Source organism: Jaculus jaculus, chromosome 3 (genome assembly GCF_020740685.1).
Source record: "Jaculus jaculus isolate mJacJac1 chromosome 3, mJacJac1.mat.Y.cur, whole genome shotgun sequence".
NCBI lineage: Eukaryota > Metazoa > Chordata > Mammalia > Rodentia > Dipodidae > Jaculus > Jaculus jaculus.
The window spans coordinates 171,295,377-171,315,969 of record NC_059104.1 but is presented as its reverse complement, the minus strand read 5'-3'; the positions used below and the strand labels follow the sequence as shown (position 1 = coordinate 171,315,969).

General features: G+C 43.7%; 1 protein-coding gene across 4 annotated transcripts in view; it reads right to left on the bottom strand.

Moving 5' to 3' along the window:
* Stim1 (stromal interaction molecule 1) overlaps nucleotides 1-20,593 on the bottom strand; it is a 231,464-nt gene that overhangs the window by 40,301 nt on the left and 170,570 nt on the right. For all 4 annotated transcript variants that reach the window (XM_045145675.1, XM_004650978.2, XM_045145674.1 and 1 more), the window contains exon 3: nucleotides 13,429-13,543. In XM_045145675.1, coding sequence (XP_045001610.1) covers nucleotides 13,429-13,543 — 115 coding nt within the window. The remainder of the gene's footprint in view (nucleotides 1-13,428; nucleotides 13,544-20,593) is intronic.

Here is a 20,593-nt window from a genome sequence, read left to right as displayed (position 1 = left end):
AGTGAGGTCAGGGGAAGAGACTGAGTAAAGGAAAGGTGGAGGGAGGGCTAATCAAAATGCAAATAAATCATATGAAATCCTCCAGTTTTGGACAATGGAACACTCAGGAGCCATAGATCATTGTTAGAAAATTTTCAGTGCCAGGGATGGGATACCTCCAGTGAGTTGTTGGCTAGGGAGGTCCCTGATGGCCCCAAAACATTATAGGCCATTGCCGAGGCCCTTGGTTTCCCACCAGGAATAGATGGTAAGACTCTATTGCTGAAGACTTCACATACTTGGGCTGCAAGGCCACTGAGAAATCCTGCTGGAACTGAGCTGATAATCTCCTCCATGTAGACCAACTGACAGAAAGCTGGAAGAAGCCATTCTACATGTAGTTCAATGGGAGAAAGAGATACCACCAGTGAAGATGCTCAACAGTGGACACTGCAAGCCTTATAATTGGCCAGCCAGCCCAAATGAGCCAACAGGTGCAATAGTGGCACATCTGTCATGGTGGAAACCAACTGCCCTCCAACTGGACTGGAGGCCCGCTCCATGGGGGGAAACACATCCCTGATACTGAAAACTTAAAACAGGGGTAGTCATGAGCCCCAGGGGTGTAACATCTGCTTATATCTGGAAAAATGTATATAGTATGCTTATCAAACTGCCCAGTAAGCACTTCTCTTAATATTTATACCCTTATATTAATGCTACTCTCACTTTGGGTAGAGAATCTTCTCTTTTCAGATGGCAGTGACCTTGGGATGACTCAGAAGGTGTCATAGTGCTGGAAAGAAGGGAGTGGAGTACTAAGTAACATCTCGATCACACCTTCCAAGGCTCAGGGTCTAATGTGGAAGAGGTGGCAGAAAGAATGTAAGAGCCAAAGAAAGGGTGGGACTCCATACAACGTGCTCCCTCCAGACATAAAATGGCCTGGATCTCCATGACCTCACAGTGCCTGACACTACCTACACAAGACCATCATAAGAGGAGGAAAAGATCATGACATCAAAATAAAAGAGAGACTGACTGAGATGGGGAGGGGATATGATGGAGAATGGAATTTCAAAGGGGAAAGTGGGGGGGGTATTACAATGGGATACTTTTCATATAATCATGGAAAATGTTAATAAAAATTGAGAAACAAACAAACAAACAAACAAAAAGAGGTACAAAACAAATGTCAGGCATGACGAATGATGTTTGTAACCCACGGCAGGGAAGACAGAGACAAAATCCTTGGGACTCATTGACCAGCTATTCTAGCCAAATTTGTGAACTTTACGTTCAGCAAGAGACCCTGTCTCAAAGAACAAGGTAGACAGTATCAGAAGACACCTAAAGGAAGCCTCTGGCCTCCACACATACATGCACACCTGTACACACACACACACACCTCATACACACCCATGCGGAAACCACTCAGTTTGCTGGCCATCATGCTGCATGTCTGTTGTTCAGCATGTGGGAGGTGAAGGCAAAGCAATCGGGAGCTGAGGGTCAACATCGGCTATATGGAAATTTCAAGGTCAGCCTGGACATTAAACTCACTCTCAAAAATAAAAGGTGGGGGGGGCCTTGAGAGATGGCTTAGTGGTTAAGGTGCTTGCCTACAAAGCCAAAGGACCCAGGTTCAACTCCCCAGAACCCACATAAGCCAGATGCACAGGGGGCACACACGTCTGGAATTCGTTTGCAGTGGCTGAGGCCCTGGTATGCCCATCCTCTCTCTCTCTCTTTCTCTCTCTACCTGCCTAGTTCTGCATCTCACACACACACACACACACACAGAGAGACAAGTGTGCATAGACACACACCTTTAAAAAAAGAAGCAAGCAGAGTCTAGTACAGCATACCTATAATCTCGGCCCTTGGAAGACTGAAGCAGAAGGATTTAAAGTTCAAGACCACTGGCACTCCAAAGGGAGACCTTTATCTTTAAAAAAATGTGGTATTCTACTAAGCATACTTCATACCTAATCTTAGGTTCTTTCTATATTTTCACATAAGCTAGAGATGCTGAAAATTAGGGACTTGTCTCTCTCTCCCTCCTCCTAATTCAACCACAGTGGAACTGAGCGCATGATAACAAAGCAGACAGCTAGAAAGACATTTAACTGAAAAACAAGTTGAAGGCAAAATGATCCAACCTCAGTGCCATCAAGAAGATGCCATAGAGCTGGGGATGAAAGCTGTGATGCTAAGTGGCTTTGAAGGCAGCTTAGACCATTTGCAGAGGCACCGAGGTGGAAGGGAGAGTGGGGAGGGGAAGGCAATGAGGCAAGTGTAAAGCGCTCCAAGACGGCACCCCGGAAGACAAGACCCTGGACACTTACTCAAAGGGTGTCCAGTCTCTGCTTGGTTAAATTTCTCTTCCCAGTCTACAATACATTGGAAGAAAAGAAACAAAATAATTTCTAAGAGATACATTCAAACCCTGGGGCTTCAGAAGGATAATAGTGGCAGGGCTGAGAGAAGTTCTGAGGAGAGTAGAATGCCATTACTCCTGAAAATAACGACATGTCTTCATACATTAGACATGTGGCCCTTCGCTATGGTCCGGAGTGCCCAGTCATGGAGAGAGAGAACACACGAGGCAGGCAGGCAAGTGCTAGCCTGTAGAACACAGAGAACAACACACTCCTGCAACTGCTGCCACTGAAGCACAAAGAGGCCTTTCTGTTGGCACACAGGGTAGAAGGAAGGCACTTTTTTGTTCTAGAAAAGCCAGAGGCTAGCGGTGCTTCAAGGGCCTTTTGTCTATGAAGAGGACGCCTTAGCACAAGCCTGGGCAGACTCTTGGCACGCAGTAACTCCTCCATCAGCACCCGCCACAGCCGTGGAGACAAGCAAGAGTCACTCTAGACCAGTGTTGCTCGGCCTCTGCCCCAGCGATACTACGAATGGCAGTTTCTTTGCTGAGGGGACTGGGCTACACATTAGTGCAGGATGTTTCACAATAATCCTGGCTGATACCCACAAGATACCATTAGCATGCAGCCTGTTGTGACAACTATAGTGTGTGTCGAGCTGGAGAGATGGCTTAGTGGTTGAGGCGCTTGCCTACAAAGGATCCAGGTTTGATTTCCCAGGACCTGTGCAATGGCTGGAGGCCCTGGTGTGTCCCATTTTCTCTCTCTCTCTCTCTCTCATCCCTCCCTCTGTCCCTCTCTTTCTCTGTCTCTTGCAAATAGATAAAAATTAAAATTAAAGCTTGGCATGGTGGCATGCACCTTTAATCCCAGCACTTGGGAGGCAGAGGTAGGAGAACTGTCATGAGTTTGAGGCCACCCTGAGACTCCATAGTGAATTCCAGGTCAGCCTGGGCTAGAATGAGACCCTACCTCAAAAAAAAATTTTAATTAATTTTAATTTTAATTTTTAAAAAAGTGTTTGACTTTGGATGCTGTTATAGGTTCCTTGAAAGTCAAAGCTGCCCCAGCTAGAAACACTGCTCAAAATGCTAAACTGTGGCAGTCTCTTAGTGGAATCAATACTCCAATAAGGATGATTCTTATCAGTCAGCCCCTATACAACTAAGTGGTAGGGGAAAGAAAATGGTTTTAGTGTGTCTTATGAAACCTCAAGACTGTTTTTTGTTGGTTTTCAAGGTAGGGTCTCACTCTGGCCCAGGCTGCCCTGGAGTTCACTCTGTAGTCTCAGGGTGGCCTCGAACTCATGGTGATCCTCCTACCTCTGCCTTCCGAGTGCTGGGATTAAAAGCATGTGCCACACGCCTGGCTAAGAGTGCCCCCCCCCACCATTTATTTATTTATTTGAGAGAGAGAAAGGGTCAGAGAGAGGGTGAGGGAGGGAGAGAAGAGAGAGACAGAGAGAGAATGGGCACACCAGGGCACCCAACCACTACAAACAAATTCCAGACGCATGTGCCACCTTGTGTACCTGGTCTATATGGGCCCTGGGGAATCGAACCTAGGTCATTTGGCTTTGCAGGCAAACGCCTTCACCACTAAGCCATCTCTCCAACCTCGTATTGTTGTTTTTTGAGACAGGGTCTTAGTAGCCCAGACTAGCCTCCTTATGCCACTGGGGCTGCCCTTGAGCTTCTGATCTTCCTGCCTGCACCTCCAGAATGCTGGGATGGCGGGCATGTGCCACCACACCCAGGTCTCAAGGCAGTTTTTTTTTATTTGTTTGCTTTAGCCTATGTATCATGCTGTTACTTAGGCAGCAGCCCCACCAGGCAGGACTTGGCAGCCCAGTGTTATCCGCCCGGAGTCACTGCAGTCTTAACAACATAAGTCATAAGGAGCTGTACCCTGTGTGCTGGCTGTTTCTCAGACAGCGACTTTAACTTCCAACATGATCTCAGTTCAGCTGAGGCATCAGGCCTTCTTGTCCCTAAGAGTCAAGAGCCTAAATGGTAAGCCTCAGTCTACTGTCTCATTCTGATTTTGTTGTTGCTTTTGTTTTTTAGACAGGATCTCATGCAGCCAAAGATGGCCTCAAAATTGCTATGTGGCCAAGGATGACTTGAATTTATTTTCCTTTTTGGAGACATGACCTTAGCTATGTACCTGACACTGGTCTTGAACTGCTCCTCCTGACTTCAAAATGTTAGGATTACAGGTATGCACCACTATGCTGACCTTGCTGGATTTGTTTATAAAATATATTAGAAAAAGCAATGAATTTGAAGCTTAAGACCTTGACTTACATTCCTATTTGCCAAGGACCAACTTGGAAAAAGTACTGAAACCACAATTCTCCTTTCTGTAAGATATTCATTCTGTCAGCCAATGAGCATTTATTTTACACTACTTCAAGGGAGGCACTGTGAGCAGAATAATGACAAGAAAGAGATCCCCATCTCCAGGTAGTTTTCAATCTAGCAATGCCTATCTCCCAGAGTTGTTGAATCAATGAGCCCATGAAAATGCATTTGAAAAGACCTAGGATTTAATACAAACAGTAATATTTTTTTTCAGAAAAGAGTTGATATTAAAAGAGTAGTCAAAATTTGGATAGGAAGAAGAAAGAAGAACGGCACACATAGCTACAACATGTGAGTCGGAGAACACCGACCCTAGCTTGTCTCGAGTTCAAGGGTCATGTCCAGGGACAAGGAAACTGAGCTGAGGCTCGGTGAATTGAAAGTAGACAGTCTCCAACTCCAAACTACTTCATTCGGGACCGGGGAGGGTGCTTATTAAGCAGCTATGACGTGCTAGGCACTATTCTAGGGACTAAAAATGCAACAAAGTACAAAAGAGAATCACGGATTTTCTGGTGCTTATGTTGTGCGAGGAGAGACGAAGGAAAACACCATAAACATATGTCGAAGTGATGAGCACAATGAAGTGAGAACAAGCCAGTAAGAGGGTAAAAGTAAAAGGAACAGTGCTTTTAACGAGGGAAGGTGTCACTCCAGCGAAGTGACATCTGAGTAGAAAATGAAGGTATGAGTCATGTGGGTACTTGGGGTACGGGCGCACGGGCAGAAGGGGCAATGCGTATGACTCCTAGCACTTGGGCCGTGGCTCTCCTCCAGGGATGCGCCACGGCAGATACTGGGCCTTGGCCAATCCTTTCTCTTGCCAGGAAACAAAAAATAAGCAATAAGAAACAAGCTCTTGAGTCAGTATCTTTCTCTCTAATGGACTTGTGGCGCCTCCAAATGAAGTCCTCATCTACTTTGGCGGTTTCAAACCCACATCCGAAGAGAACTATGTCTGGCAGGAAGGTTGCCAGTACCTTTTTGGAGTCTCCTTCACATAGCTATTACTCAGTTAGCTAGTCACCTGGTCAATTTTTAGTCAGCCATTTGGTGAGCTAGACAAATATAGTCCAGCAGTTACAAATGTCAGCTTTGGAATCAAGTGCCTTGGTTTGAACACCACTTACTAAATGCAAAGCCATGAATAAATTGCAATGTAGTGCTCAGATTACATGTGTGTGCCACCATACCCCCATTTATGTAGTGTTGGGGACTGAGTCCACGGTTTTTGTACATGGTAGGCAAGCACTGTATCAGCTTAACCACATCCCCAGCTGTGTGTGTATGTGTGTGTGTGTGGTGTATTTGGTTGTTTTTTTAATTATAATTACATTTTTTATTATTTTTATTTATTTATTTGAGAGTGACAGACAGAAGGAGGCAGATATATAGATAGAGAATGGACGTGCCAGGGGCTCCAGCCACTGCAAACGAACTCCAGACGCATGCGCCCCCTTGTGCATCTGGCTAACATGGGTCCTGGGGTATGTCGAGCCTTGAACCAGAGTCCTTAGGCTTCACAGGCAAGTGCTTAACCACTAAGCCATCTCTCCAGCCCTGTTTGATTGTTTTTTGAAGCAGGGTCTCACTCTAGCCCAGACTGACATGGAACTTACTCTGTAGCACTTTATAGAGATACAATTCACACCACAAACTCCGGCTTTACTTATTTCATATTTTATTTTTACTTATTTCATTATTTGAGAGAGAGAGAGAATGGCACACCAGGGCCTCCAGCCATTGCAATCCAACTCCAGATACACGTGCTACCTTGTGCATCTGGTTTATGTGGGTCTTGAGGTATAAAACCTAGGTCCTTTGGCTTTGCAGGCAAGTGCCTTAACCACTAAGCCATCTCTCCAGTCCCTTTTTTTAAAACTAATTTATTTATTTTTGAGTTTTTAATTTTTAAAATTTTATTTATTTATTTATTTGAGAGAGAGAAAGAGGCAGAGAGAGAGAGAGAGAGAATGGGCATGGTAGGGCCTTCAGCCACAGCAAACAAACTCCAGACACACGCACCTCCTTGTGCATCTGGCTTATGTGGGTCCTGGGGAATTGAACCAGTATCTTTTGGCTTTGCAGACAAATGTCTTAACTTCTAAGCCATCTCTCCATCCCCTGTGATGTAAATTTTTTAAAGGATATTTTTAAATTTATTTGCAAGCAGAAAGAGACAGAAATGGCTGAAGCAATGGCTTAGTGGTTAAGTGCTTGCCTGTGAAACCTAAGGACCCCAGTTCAAGGCTCAATTCCCCAGGACCCACGTTAGCCAGATGCACAAGGGGGCACACGCGTCTAGAGTTCATTCACAGTGGATGGAGGCCCTGGCGCACCCATTCTCTCCCTCTCTCTCTCTCTCTCTCTCTCTCTCTTCCTCTTTCTCTCTCTGTTGCAGAGGTAGAAGGATTGCCATAAATTCAAGGCCACCCTGAGGCTACATAGTGAATTCCAGGATAGCCTGGGCTAGAGTGAAACCCTTCCTCAAAAAAATCAAAACAAGCCAGGCGTGGTGGTACACGCCTTTAATCCCAGCATTCAGGAGGCAGAGGTAGAGTTCAAGGCCACCCTGAGACTACATAGTGAATTCCAGGTCAGCCTGGATTAGAGTGAAACACTACCTTGAAAAAAAACCCAACAAATAAATAAATAAATAAGATATACACCCTCTTCCTCTTTCTCTGTTAAATAAACAAATAAAGTATTTTTTAAAACATAGCTAATGAAAAATAATTATTCTCATTATATTTTTTTCTACTACAGTCTTCAGTAATTTAGTATCCATTAATAATGTACATGAAAAGATGCCAAGTGTCACAAGTCATTAGTCAAACACAAATTAAGGCCAAAATGAGCCAGGTATGGTGGCATACACCTTTAATCCCAGCACTTGGGAGGCAGAGGTAGGAGGGTTATTATCAGTTCAAAGCCACCCTGAGACTCTATAGTGAATTCCAGGTCAGCCTGGGTTAGAGTGAAACCCTACCTAGGGAAAAAAAAAAAAGACCAAAATGAGATGTCATTACACTATGGTAAACATTGACAGACTGACCACTAAATGTTTGCAAGGATATGGAAGAAATGAAAATCTCATGCACGTTGATGGAAATATAAGATGGCATGGCTACTTTAGAAAGCAGTTGGGAAGTGTCTTAATAATATATACCTACCATATGATCTAGTCATTCCACTCCTAGGTATTTTCCTAAGAGAAAAGAGAATATATGTCCATACAAAGGTTCATACTGGAATGTTCATTTTTTTTAGCAGCTTTATTTGTAATAGACAGAAACTGGATGTTGCTCAAAATTTTATCAAGGGGTGACTGGAATAAAAAATATTAAGAGTGTAGCTTTATAATATAGTATTACTCAGCAACAAATTATAATAAACTATATGTGCAAAATATGAATCTCAAAATATGTTGCATGAAAGAGACTAGATTTTTAAATAGTATAAATTATATTAAACTCAATTTATACAAAATTTTAGATACTGTGAACTAATCTGTGGCAGAAGGTACCTCAGAGGTTGTCCAGAGTGGAGATTAGAGAGGGCTGTGAGAAAATTTTTATAGGTGATAAATATAGTCACTATCTTTATTGTGGTGATAGTTTCATAGTTGTATACACATGCCAAAAGTTAGAATAGAACCAACTTTAAACATTTATATTCTGTGTCAGTTACGACTCAATAAATCTCATTAGAAAGCTGGTGAAATTGAGCCAAGATGCATCACAGATGTACCTAAGATATATTAGATAAGGAGAATCCTCAGGACTTGGTGACAGAAAAGGATAAAAGATGTGTAGCTAGCTTACTACTAAATGGGGATACAAGAGCTTTTATCTTCAAGCATATACATAAAATGACTGTGACAAATGTTAAACCATGGCATCAATGTGAGCTTTATTTTCATTATCAGAAAAAAAAAAATCTGACGGCTTAGGCTGGTAGATAGCATTATAGATCACATGTTTAACATGCAGAAGGACATGGGTGTGTGAACCAATACCTAAAACAACAAAAGAGAGAGCCAGGAATGCTAGCACCCATCTGTAATCCTAGCACTAGGGAGGCAGTTCAAGGCCAGTGTGGGCTTCATATTGAGTTTCAGGCCAGCCTGAGCTACATGAGACTGAGACCCTATCTTAAAGAAGAAAAAATAATCAGGAAAAGAATACAAAGAGGAAAAAAAAAACTATCTCATTTTTATCACCCAAAATATAGTAATAACTGACTGGCATTTTAAACTAGATGATAAAGATTCCTTTAGCAAATTAATTCTTAGAAATGCTGCAATTTCCCTCCCCCCAAAAATAGCTGACTACTGCTCCCACAATCCCATGGTGAATACCTGCAACCCCACTGAGGAGCGTCCCCAACAGAATGGGTTCAGGGTTGAGGGAAGACAGGGTACCAACACATGATGTATCCATATGAAACATCTTGTTAATAATAAACTTTTTTAAAAAAAAGAAATGCTGCAAGCCAGGTGTGGTGGCACATGCCTTTAATTCCAGCACTCGGGAGGCAGAGGTAGGAGGATCACACCAAAAAAAAAAGAAAGAAAGGCTACAATTAAAAAAAATTACTCGGCTGGAGGAATGGCTTAGCTGTTAAGACGTTTGCCTGCAAAGCCAAAGAACCCATGTTAGCCAGATGCACAAGGGGGCACACACATCTGGAGTTCATTTGCAGTGGCTGGAGCCCTTGTGTGCCATTCTCTCTCTCTCTCTCTCTCTCTCTCTCTCTCTGCCTTTCTTTCTGTGTCTGTCACTCTCAAATAAATAAGTGAAAAATGAACAAAAAAACTATTATTTATTTATTCTGAGAGAGAAAGACAGATAGAGAGAGAACTGGCGCACCAGGACCTCTAGCCACTGCAAACAAACTCCAAATGCATGCGCCTCCTTCTGCTTCTGGCTTTTCCTGGGTACTGGGGAATCAAACCAGGCCAGTGCCTTAACATCTGAGCCATCTCTCCAGCCCTTGATTTTGTTTTGTTTTGTTTATTTATTTATTTTATTTTAGAGAGAGACAGATGGAGAAAGAGAGAATTGGCGCACCAGGGCCTTGGCCATTGCAATCCAATGCCAGATGCTTGTGCCACCTGGTGCGCATGTGCAACCTTGCACTTGCCTCACATTTGTGCAACTCACTTAAGTGGGATCTGGAGAGTCAAACATGGGTCCTTAAGCTTTGCAGGTAAGTGCCTTAACCACTAAGCCATCTCTACAGCCCAACTTTTCTTTTTCTTTTTCTTTTTGGTTTTCCAAGGTAGGATCTCACTCTAGCTCAGGTTGACCTGGAATTCACTATGTAGTCTCAGGGTGGCCTCAAATTCTCAGTGATCCTCCTACCTCTGCCTCCCCAGTGCTGTGATTAAAGACGTGTGCCACCACGCCCGGCTTCCAATTTTGTTTATTGAGACAGGGTTTTACTAGGTAGCCCAGGCTAGCCTTGAATTAGCAATCCTCTTGTCTTAGCCTACTGAATGCTGAGATTACAGGTGCATGTCAAGATGTAAAACTAGTAAATTAACCTTTATAAATATTTTTATTTAATTATTAGAGAGAGAGAGAGAGAGAATATGGGTGTGTCAGGGCCTCCAGCAACTGCAAATCAACTCCAGACGCATGTGCCACTTTGTTCATCTGGGTTATGTGGGTACTAAGGAATCAAACCTGGGTCCTTAGGCTTCCTAGGCAAGTGCCTTAACCACTAAGCCATCTCTCCAGCCCATAAATTAACTTCCTTATGGATAAAAGAATAAACTTATCTCATAGTGGATTTATGAACAAGTGAAAGGAGGATGCCAAGCCTTACAGGTTGGCCTGACCTTTTTTTTTTTCTAAGGTAGGGCCTCAGAGTTATAGCCCAGGCTGACCTGGAACTCACTATGTAGTCTCAGGGTGGCCTCAAACTCACAGCGATCCATCTACCTCTGCCTCCTGAGTGCTGGGACTAAAGGTGCCCCACCACGCACAGCTGACCTGCCTTTTGAAATGGCTTAGAAAGACATGCCTCCCTGTGTTGTGCCACCAAAGGGATACCAGTTCTGCCTGGGCTTTTTCTCTGATGCCTGCAGAAAAATGCTGTCCCACAAGGAGTAACACAGACAGAAATGGAGACCTGTAAACATTATTTCATTATTTCCAAAAGTCTGCTAGAAAATACATTTTCTCATGACAAAGTCTATACCCACATTAGAATACTGGATTCTTTCACTTTTAGCTTAAATCATGTTTCTTAGAACCAAAGACAATTAGCAAAAATGTCTTTGACTCATAAAAATGAGGAAACTATTATATATTTTAAACTGGGTTGAATAACAGCCAATAATTCCACTACCCATGCCTATGTAATGAAACCTTAATAAAAGTGGTGGATGCCAGCCAGGTGTGGAAAGCTGAGGCAGGAGGAAGAGTTTGAGACCAGCCCAGGCTACACAGTGAGACCCTATCTCAAAAAAAAAAAAAAAAAAGACTGACATTAAAGTTTGGTTAAGATTTATGACTGGCAATTGCATTGACATGCCATGCTGGAGAGTGATATGGCCTGACACCATGGAAGAAATATGCAGAAATGCCACACTGGGACCCTATAACACCTCAGCCTATGAGTCTCGTGATTAGTCCTAATTTGTATCTTTTATAATAAAACTTAATGGTAATTAAGTGCTGTGAGTAGCTCTGATGAAACTCCCAAATTTATAACCAGTTGATAAGAATTACAGGTGGAGCTGGGCATGGGAGCTCACACCTGTAATCCCAGCACTTAGGAGGCTCATGTAGGAGGACGGCCGTGAGTTTGAGGCAAGGCTGGGCTGCAGAAAAAGTTTCAGGTCAGCCTGAGGTAGGCTAAGACTCTGCCTCTAAAAAAAAAGAAAAGAAAAAAGAAGGATAAAGAGAAAGAGGAGGAGGAAGAAGAGAGCCAGGCATGGTGGCACATAGGAGAGGATGGAGAGGGAAGAAGAAGGAAGGGAGGAGGAGGGGAGGAGGAAGAGGAGGCAGCAGAAGTGGCCACAGCCTGGGAACTCCTAGTAGTTAGGGACAGAGTTCTACTGCATTGCTTCACTTAATCTCTCTTTGCCTCATTGTCCACATCTGTAAATGGAGATTACTATACAGCCACATGTCTATATTACATAAGGTCACTGTAGGAAATAAACTAAAATATGCAAAAGACTTAGAAGAGTACCTACGTATTAAATACAATATAAATGCCAAAGCAGTTTTTCAGTTGCCATTTTTACTACTTAAGTCCAGAGCTGATTAACTTACTTTTCTGCTAACATCTAAACAACAGAGAGAAAATACACTGGCTTCCAACGAAAGTCAGCAAATGTTCCCACTAATCACACAGACAAGACTGACCTTAGCCTGCTAATGTTCTGAACACAAATGACCCCTACCGATAGCTACATCAGCTAGCTCAACTCAGGCCAGCCAGTTTGAGCCTTTTTTGTGTAAAACAGGATATATCATTAGCCTAGAACTTGCCAGTTAGGCTAGACTGGCTAGCCAGTGAGTCTAGAGAGCTTCCTATCTCCTCTTCCCTGGCACTGGGATTACAGATGCATGCCACCATGCCTGACATTTTTACATGGGAACTGGGGATCAAACTCAGGTCCTCATGATTGTGAGGCAAGCCCTTTACCGACTGAGCCATCTTCCTAGTCTCAAAGGAGTTTTATATATGAAAAAGATTCAAAGTTTTACTGACACGAGTCAGTAATGGGACCACTGAAAGCACCAGCATTTAATCCAGCAGGACTGGGTGTGTTCCAGGTGGCATGGCCACAGACATCAGCATTTGACCAGACTGTGTAAACAGAAGCACAAGGCCCAGAAACAAGATGCGGACCATCAGTTCAACTCTGTGGGGATCAAGCTGCGTTTGGAGTCTGTGCCCAACTCTTGGATCTAAGAAAGCTATTAACAAAAAATGTTTACAGACAGAAAACTGAAATGAGGAAGAAGCTGAAAAATGTTTTCTTCAAAGATCCAAGGTCAGGAGAGTCCATTTATACCTCCACCCAACCTTTGACTCATCTGGGACTCAAAGGAAGAGAAACTAGGGGGCAAGGGAGGCTACAGAAGAAAGGAGGTGCGTCAAGAGGATAACTGCTCATCTCTGCAGACGACGCAGCCCACGCTGGGGCTGGCGTGAGGAGAGCAGCGGATCTTGGCTGGACTTGGCAAAGCCTTCAGCTAAAGAACAGCTTCCAGGCTGGAGAGATGGCTTAGCGGTTAAGTGCTTGCCTATGAAGCCTAAGGACCCCGGTTCGAGGCTCGGTTCCCCAGGTCCCACATTAGCCAGATGCACAAGGGGGCGCACGCGTCTGGAGTTCGTTTGCAGAGGCTGGAAGCCCTGGCGCGCCCATTCTCTCTCTCTCCCTCTATCTGTCTTCCTCTCTGTGTCTGTCGCTCTCAAATAAATAAAATAAAATAAAATAAAATAAGATAAGATAAGATAAGATAAGATAAGATAAAATAAAATAAAATAAAAAGAACAGCTTCCACTCTGCTTGGAGCCCTCCCCCTTCCCCAGCATAGTGACTACATTCAGTCTAATCAGAGGGCGGATCATTTGAGTAATTCACTTTTTACTAAGTACTTTATGTTCAAGTAATTACTCGTCTTCCCTTCTTTAAACCTTCCTACAGCCAGGACTGACAAGCAGCTGCCCGTTACCTTCCGAGGCCTTCCACGCCTTCCATAGGTCCTCGACGCTGATGAGCTTGTCCTCCCCGTGGAAGGTGCTATGCTTCACTGTCGGGTCGTGGTAATTGAGGTCTTCTCTCAGGAACTGCAAAAGAGAAGCGTGTCAGTCACAGAGGCGCGTGCGAACCAGGCTGCAAGGGCCCCACCCAGGCCGCCTTCGTCGAGCTGCCCACGTATCACATGAACAGCGCATGGCCCATGAGGCGCGTCATCCATGTATCTCTATGTAAACGTCTTACTTGCCAGTGAGAATATCTTTCCTCTCTGTTCTATGTTTCACATGAAAAATAAATAACTGAGTTAGAATTATTTACCCACGCTGGTTTTCAATTGTGGAAAGATATAAACAAATGATAGTGAATTCAACAAGACAGAAGAGGCAAGAAAGGAAGAAGAATGAACAATCCTTTTGTTTCCTGACATGGGCCTCACGAAGCCCAGGTGAGCTGTTACTTGTGATATAACTGAAGACGGCCTAACGTCCTAGCTGTCCTTCCTCCGCCCCCAAGGGCTAGACTCGCAGATACGTGCCATTACGCTTGTCACAATTAATAATTCTTTTTTAATATTTTATTTTATTATTTATTTGACAGAGAAAGAGGGAGAGAGAAAGAATGGGGGCGCCAGGGCCTCCAGCCACTATAGACGAACTCCAGACGTGTGTACCCCTTCGTGCATCTGGCTAACGTGGGTCCTGGGGAATCAAACCAGGGTCCTTTGGCTTTGCAGGCAAATGCCTTAAGTGCTAAGCCATCCCTCCAGCCCGCAATTAACAATTCTGGAGTATTTTTTTATACACTAAGTAGTAGCCAAAGAACTCCCACAATATTTTCTCATGTATTCCTCACAACCGATGAATAGTCACACCTATGTAATAAATGAGTATAGAAATGTTCTCAAGGAATTTTGGTTGGAGAAATGCTTCAGTGGTTAAAGGTGCTTGCTTGAACCCTGATGGCCTGGGTTCCACTTCCCAGAACCCACATAAAGGCCAGATGCACCAAGTAGGGCATGTGTCTAGAATTCATTTGAAGTGACAGGAGGCCTTGGCGCACCATACTCTCTCTGTAGCTGCTTCTTTCTGTCTGTCTCTTCCTTTCTCAAATAAATACAATTATATATATATATATATATGTATATATATATATATATGTATGTATGTATGTATGTATGTATGTATAAAAGTTGAGCTGGAGAGATGGCTTAGTGGTTAAGGTGTTTGCCTGAGAAGCCTAAGGACCCAGGTTTTGATTCCCCAGTACTTATGTAAACCAGAAACATAAAGGGCACATGCATCTGGAGTTCATTTGCAGTGGCTGGAGACCCTGGCATGTCCATTCTCTCTCACAGAAGTAAATAAAGAAAAGAAGAGTAGTACATGTCTTGTAAAAATAAAACAAGGAAAGTTTAGGAAAAAAGTTAATGAAATTTGTACCAATCCACAGTAGGTTTAGAATGGTAAAATTAAGTGCTCTAATCATTTTTAAACATGCCCACAAATTCTTTGGTAACCCTATGAAGATCGATACCTCTCCCCTTAAACACAGGCAGACATAGTGGCTCACTACTATGGTTTGGATGAACGGCTCCACAGGCCCATGTGTTAGAGGCTTAGTCCCTGTGGCGTCACTACTGGAAGGCGGCGGAGGTTTCCTATTGGGAGAGATGGGGTGCTTAGAGGTCCTAAGGTTATTGGAAATACGCTCTCAAAGAGGATTGTGGAACCCCAGATTTTTCCTCTTTCTTTTTGCTTCCGTTATGTAAGTACTGTTGTGCCATCCCCTCCACTATGATCAGCTGTCCTCATCAGAAGGCTAAAGTAATTAGGCCACTCCATTTTGGATTGGAACTTCTAGAATCGCCAGCCAAAACAAAGTCTTTTCTATTTATAAGTTAATTGCCTTAGGTATTTTATTTTAACAGTGGAAAGCTAATGCACTCATCTATTAACAACAGAATGTGGCAGCTGTGATGATGCATGACTCCCAAGACTAGGTTAGAAAAGCGAACATGGGTTCCACATGGTTCCCCATCTTTTGGGACATGTGCCAAGGAGGCCTGAGTCAGCATGTAAGAAGCCTGGCTACCCTGAAGTCAGCATCACATGAGAAGACCATCCAGACAGAGAGGGATATCTGAGCAGTCCCAGGTACCTACGTCTTCCAGCCTAGGAAAAACGCATGTGAGTAACAGACTTCAGGTGATTCCAGGCCTTCGCTTTGGAGTCGCTCATGTGATCCTTAGCAAACATAAATAAGCTATCTCTACTGAGCCCCTGCCCAGACTGCATACATGAGCAAAATAAACGTTGTCAGGTTAAACCACTAGGCTTGGGGGAGGTTTGTTACACAGCACTAGACAGATGAGACACTTACTCCTGGGACAATTTCTCCTCATCCTCCTGCCTCCACCTCTCCAGCAATTTCCCACTCCTGGGACACTTTCTCATGGTCACAGCAAAAAGTGAAAATTATTACTCTAAACAAGGATCTGTCATTTTAAAATTCAAACTTCCCCAAAACTATATATGCTGTCACTTAATTATATGGAAATTTCCCTCTCTCTCTCTCTCTCTCTCTCTCTCTCTCTCTCTCTCTCTGGAGAGAGAGAGAGAGAGAGAGAGAGGAGAAAGAGAGTTTGTTTGTTTTTTAGAGGTATGGTCTCATTCTAGCCCAGGCTGACCTGAACTTCACTGTATAGTCTCAGGCTGGCCTCAAACTAACAGTGGCCTCCCAGGTGCTGGAATTAAAGGCATGTGCTACCACACCTGGCTTCCCTAATATACTTTTACAAGAAAGATGATAAAAGATATCAAAACTTTTAGAAATTTAACTGGTGGACTGGAGAAATGGCTCAGCAGTTAAGGCCACTGCCTGCAAAGCCTAATGATCTGGGCTCGATTCCCAGTGCTCACATAAAGCCAGATGTACAAGGTGATGGTGAATGCATCTGGAGTTCATTTGCAGTGGCTGGAGGCCCTGGTGTACTTATCCTTTCTCCCTCAAATACATACATACCTCATGATTAGACTTGATTATTAAAAGCAGCCCATTTCTTATTTGTTTCCAACAGAGTAGGTGGTATCTGTCATCAGTGGATTTATCTACTTATGGCAGAAAATCCCTTTCATGTGCCACCTTGTGCATCTGGCTTATGTGGGTACTGGTAACTGACTTTGTAGACTCATTCAGCTTGATTTTAAGGACATGTATCCCTGCTTTCCAGCGGTCCTAAAATATCAAGTAAGTATACAATTTTGATCACTTCTCTTATGAGAACACATTTCAGTAGCATTTTCAGGAAATGTCTCACCCAGTTTTCTTCAGCGCTCAGGCTCAGGCTCAGAGCAATGCCAGCACTGTTGCTGACTGTACTGTCCCAGATTCCTTGGGGCTAGGGGATACAGCAGCGGTTAAGCGTACTTGCTTGCAAAGCCTGCCAGTCTGGGTTCAATTCCCCAGTGCCCACATAAAGCCAGATGCACAACATGGCACATACATGTGGAGATTGTTTGGAAGGCCCTGGAATGCCATACTCACTCTCTGTCTCTCACACAAATAAATTAAAAAAAATTTTTTTTAACGTTTGTCCCACATTGGGTATGGTGTCGCATACCTTTAATCCCACCACTAAGGACTCAGAGGTAGGAGGATTACTGTGAGTTCAAGGCCAGCCTGGGACTACACAGTGAATTCCAGGTCAGCCTGGGATAGAATAAGACCCTACCTTAAAAAAACAAACAAGGGCTGGAGAGATGGCTTAGTAGTTAAGCGCTTGCCTGTGAAGCCTAAGGACCCCGGTTCGAGGCTCGGTTCCCCAGGTCCCACGTTAGCCAGATGCACAAGGGGGCGCATGAGTCTGGAGTTCATTTGCAGAGGCTGGAAGCCCTGGCGTGCCCATTCTCTCTCTCTCCCTCTATCTGTCTTTCTCTCTGTGTCTGTCGCTCTCAAATAAATAAATTAAATTAAAAAAAAAAAAGTTTGTCCCAGATTCCTAAACAATAAATCCAAGACAACCATTTTGGAAATAGAAACTCTTCATATTCATTAATTCAGTGTGTGTGTGTTAAACATGGGGTCTTATCTTTCCCAGGCTTGAGTTCAAGTAATTCTCTTAATATCTTCTTAATATCTTCTTAAGTAACTGGGACTTCAGCATATATTTAGCAAAGACTTCCATGTACCCAAGATAGTTCAGGTAATAATAGGTTATTAGCAGAAAGTAGTCAACAGAAATCTTTGTCCTTATTGAGCTATCAACAGGTATCACATGCAGGCCTTAGAAAATGAAGTGCTACAAAAAAAAAGGAAAAGAGGGGGCTGGAGAGATGACTTAGCAGTTAAGGCTAAAGAAAAGAAACATAAGTGCGGGAGCTGGAAAGACGGCTTAGTGGTTACAGTGTTTGCCTGCAAAGCCAAAGGACCCAGCTTCAATTCCCCCAGTACCCCTGTAAGCCAGATGCACAAGAGGGCACATGCATCTGGAGTTTATTTGCAGTGGTTAGAGGCCCTGACACACTCTCTCTCTCTCTCTCTCTCTCTGTTTTCAAATAAATAAATAAATAAATAAAATTAAGAAACATAAGTGCTAAAATCTTGGTGAACTCCAGGTTCAGTGCAAGACCTTCCCTCAAAATAATAATAATAATAATAATAATAATAATAATAAGGCAGAGGTCTATAGAGATGGCCTAGTGGTTATTAAGGCACTTGCCTGCAAAGCCTAAGGACCCAGGTTCAATTTCCCAGTACCCACATAAACCAGATGCACAAGGTGGTGCATGAAAGGGGATTTTCTGCCATAACTAGATAAGTCCATCGATGACAGATACCAGCTGCTTTGTGGGGAACCAATACGAAATGGGCTGCTTTTAATAATCAAGTCTAACCATGAGGTATGTAGAAAGCAGAAAAGCTCATATAAAGTATCTGCTGCAGAACTTACACTGAGGCCATGTTGGTGCCACAAAGCATGCAAAGAAGGAAGAGGGTCAGAACACAAGGCCAGCAAGAAGATGATGCCAAATGACGGGCATGGCAAGTGGACATTCTAGGCAAGGAAGGGTGTGCTCCTACATGGAACCTCTTTACAGAACAAGGAAGTGGGGCTGCAACAAGCAGCTGGGTCAGGCGTGGTGGCGCACTTTAATCCCAGCACTCGGGAGACAGAGGTAGGAGGATCGCCGTGAGTGCAAGGCCACCCTGGTACTCCATAGTGAATTCCAGGTCAGCCTGGGCTAGGGTGAGACCTACCTCAAAAAACAAAAACAAAAACAAAATTAAAGGCAATGTGTATATTAAAGAAGGTATTCAGCACTCAGGAAGCCAAGGTAAGAGGGTTGTTGTGAGTTTTGGGCAGCCTGAGAACCAGAGTGAGACCCTACCTCAAAAAAAAAAAACCAAAAAATAGTTCTGAACCTGCATACCACTTACTTGCTGTGTGGCCTTAAAACAAGCTACCTGACCTCTTTAGCTTATTAAACCCTCAAATTGAAGGCTTCCATTTGAGTATTATAATATTATAAGAATTAAATGAAGCCAGGTGTGGTGGCACACGCCTTTAATCCCAGCACTTGGGAGGCACAGGTAGGAGAATTGCCATGAGTTCGAAGCCACTCTGAGATGACATAGTGAATTCTAGGTCAGCCTGAGCTAGAGTGAGACCCTACCTCAAAAAAAAAAAAAAAAAAAAAAAAAAAGAATTAAATGAGACATATTTGCAGAAGTCACAAACTGCCTTTGAATGGGTCTTTTATTGCCCCACAAAGCATATGTAAAGTTGAATCTAAGTCCAGTTTTCAGGCTGTCTTAAAAAGAAAGAAGAGGGGAAAATGAAAAGAATGAGGAAGAAGGGAGAGGAGAGGAGAGGGGCGGGGAGGGGAGAAGGGAGGGGAGGAGAGGAGAGGGGAGGGAAGGGGAGAGGAAAGGGGAGGGGAGGGGAGAGGGGAGGGGAGAGGGGAGGGGAGGGGAGGAGAGGAGAGAGGAGAGGAGGAAGAGAAAAAGAAGACCATGTCTCAAAAAGAAGCCTGGCTGGTAGCCGGGCGTAGTGGCACATGTCTTTAATCCCAACACTTGGGAGACAGAGGTGGGAGGATTGCTGTGAGTTCAAGGGCACCCTGAGACAGCATAGTGAATTCAGGTCAGCCTGGACTAGAATGAAACCCTGCCTTGAAAAACCAAAAAAAAAAGAAAAAAAAAAAGAAGAAGAAGAAGGAGGAGGAGGAAGAAGCAGCAGCAGCAGCAGCAGCAGAAGTGTGGCTGGAAAAATGGCTTAGCGGTTAAGGTGTTTGCCTATGAAGCCCAAGGACACAGGTTCAATTCCCCAGTACCACTGTAAACCAGATGCTCAATGTGATACATGTGTCTGGAATTTGTTTGCAGTGGTTAGAGGCCCTGGCACACCCATTCTCTCGCTCGCTCGCTCTCTCTCCCCCTCTTTCTCTCTCTCAAATAAATAAATAAAACATTTCACAAAAGGAGAAGGGGGTTGGAGAGATGGCTTAGTGGTTATGGTGCTTGCCTGAAAAGCCAAAGGACCCAGGTTCAATTCCACAGGACCCACGAAAAGCCAGGTGGCACATGTGTCTGGAGTTCGTTTGCAGTAGCTGGAGGCCCTGGCATGCCCATTCTGTCTGTCTCTTTCTCTCTCTCTGTTTCCCTTTTATCTGTCTGTGGGTCTCTATCTCTCAATCTTTCTCAAATAAACAAAAATAAAGGAGAAGGGGTGCTCATGAGGCCCCACCCCTCCCTTAAGATAGATTTGTAGACAGTTAATGGCTGCTGGGACAGGGAGTGATATTTTCCTGTGTGGTAGGCTGCCCCTGCTCCTGTAAATAGCCCTGGAAGCAACCCCAACTAAATGTACTAGATCACCACAATCAAAACAGACAGAAAGTAGGTTGACCAAGAGGAAAGAGGAACAAGATCAGCAGGAATGGAAAGGGATAAGAGAGAGTAATTGGAGGTTAATATGATCGAAATACACTATATCCACGAAAAAAATGTCATAAAGAAGCCTTTATTATGTATAATTAATATACACCAGTAAAAAGACTTTTTTTAAGTTCTAGCAATTTTAGAATTTTATATGAGAGAGACTTAAGGATGAAGATTTGATAGAAAGGGCAGGTGGGAGC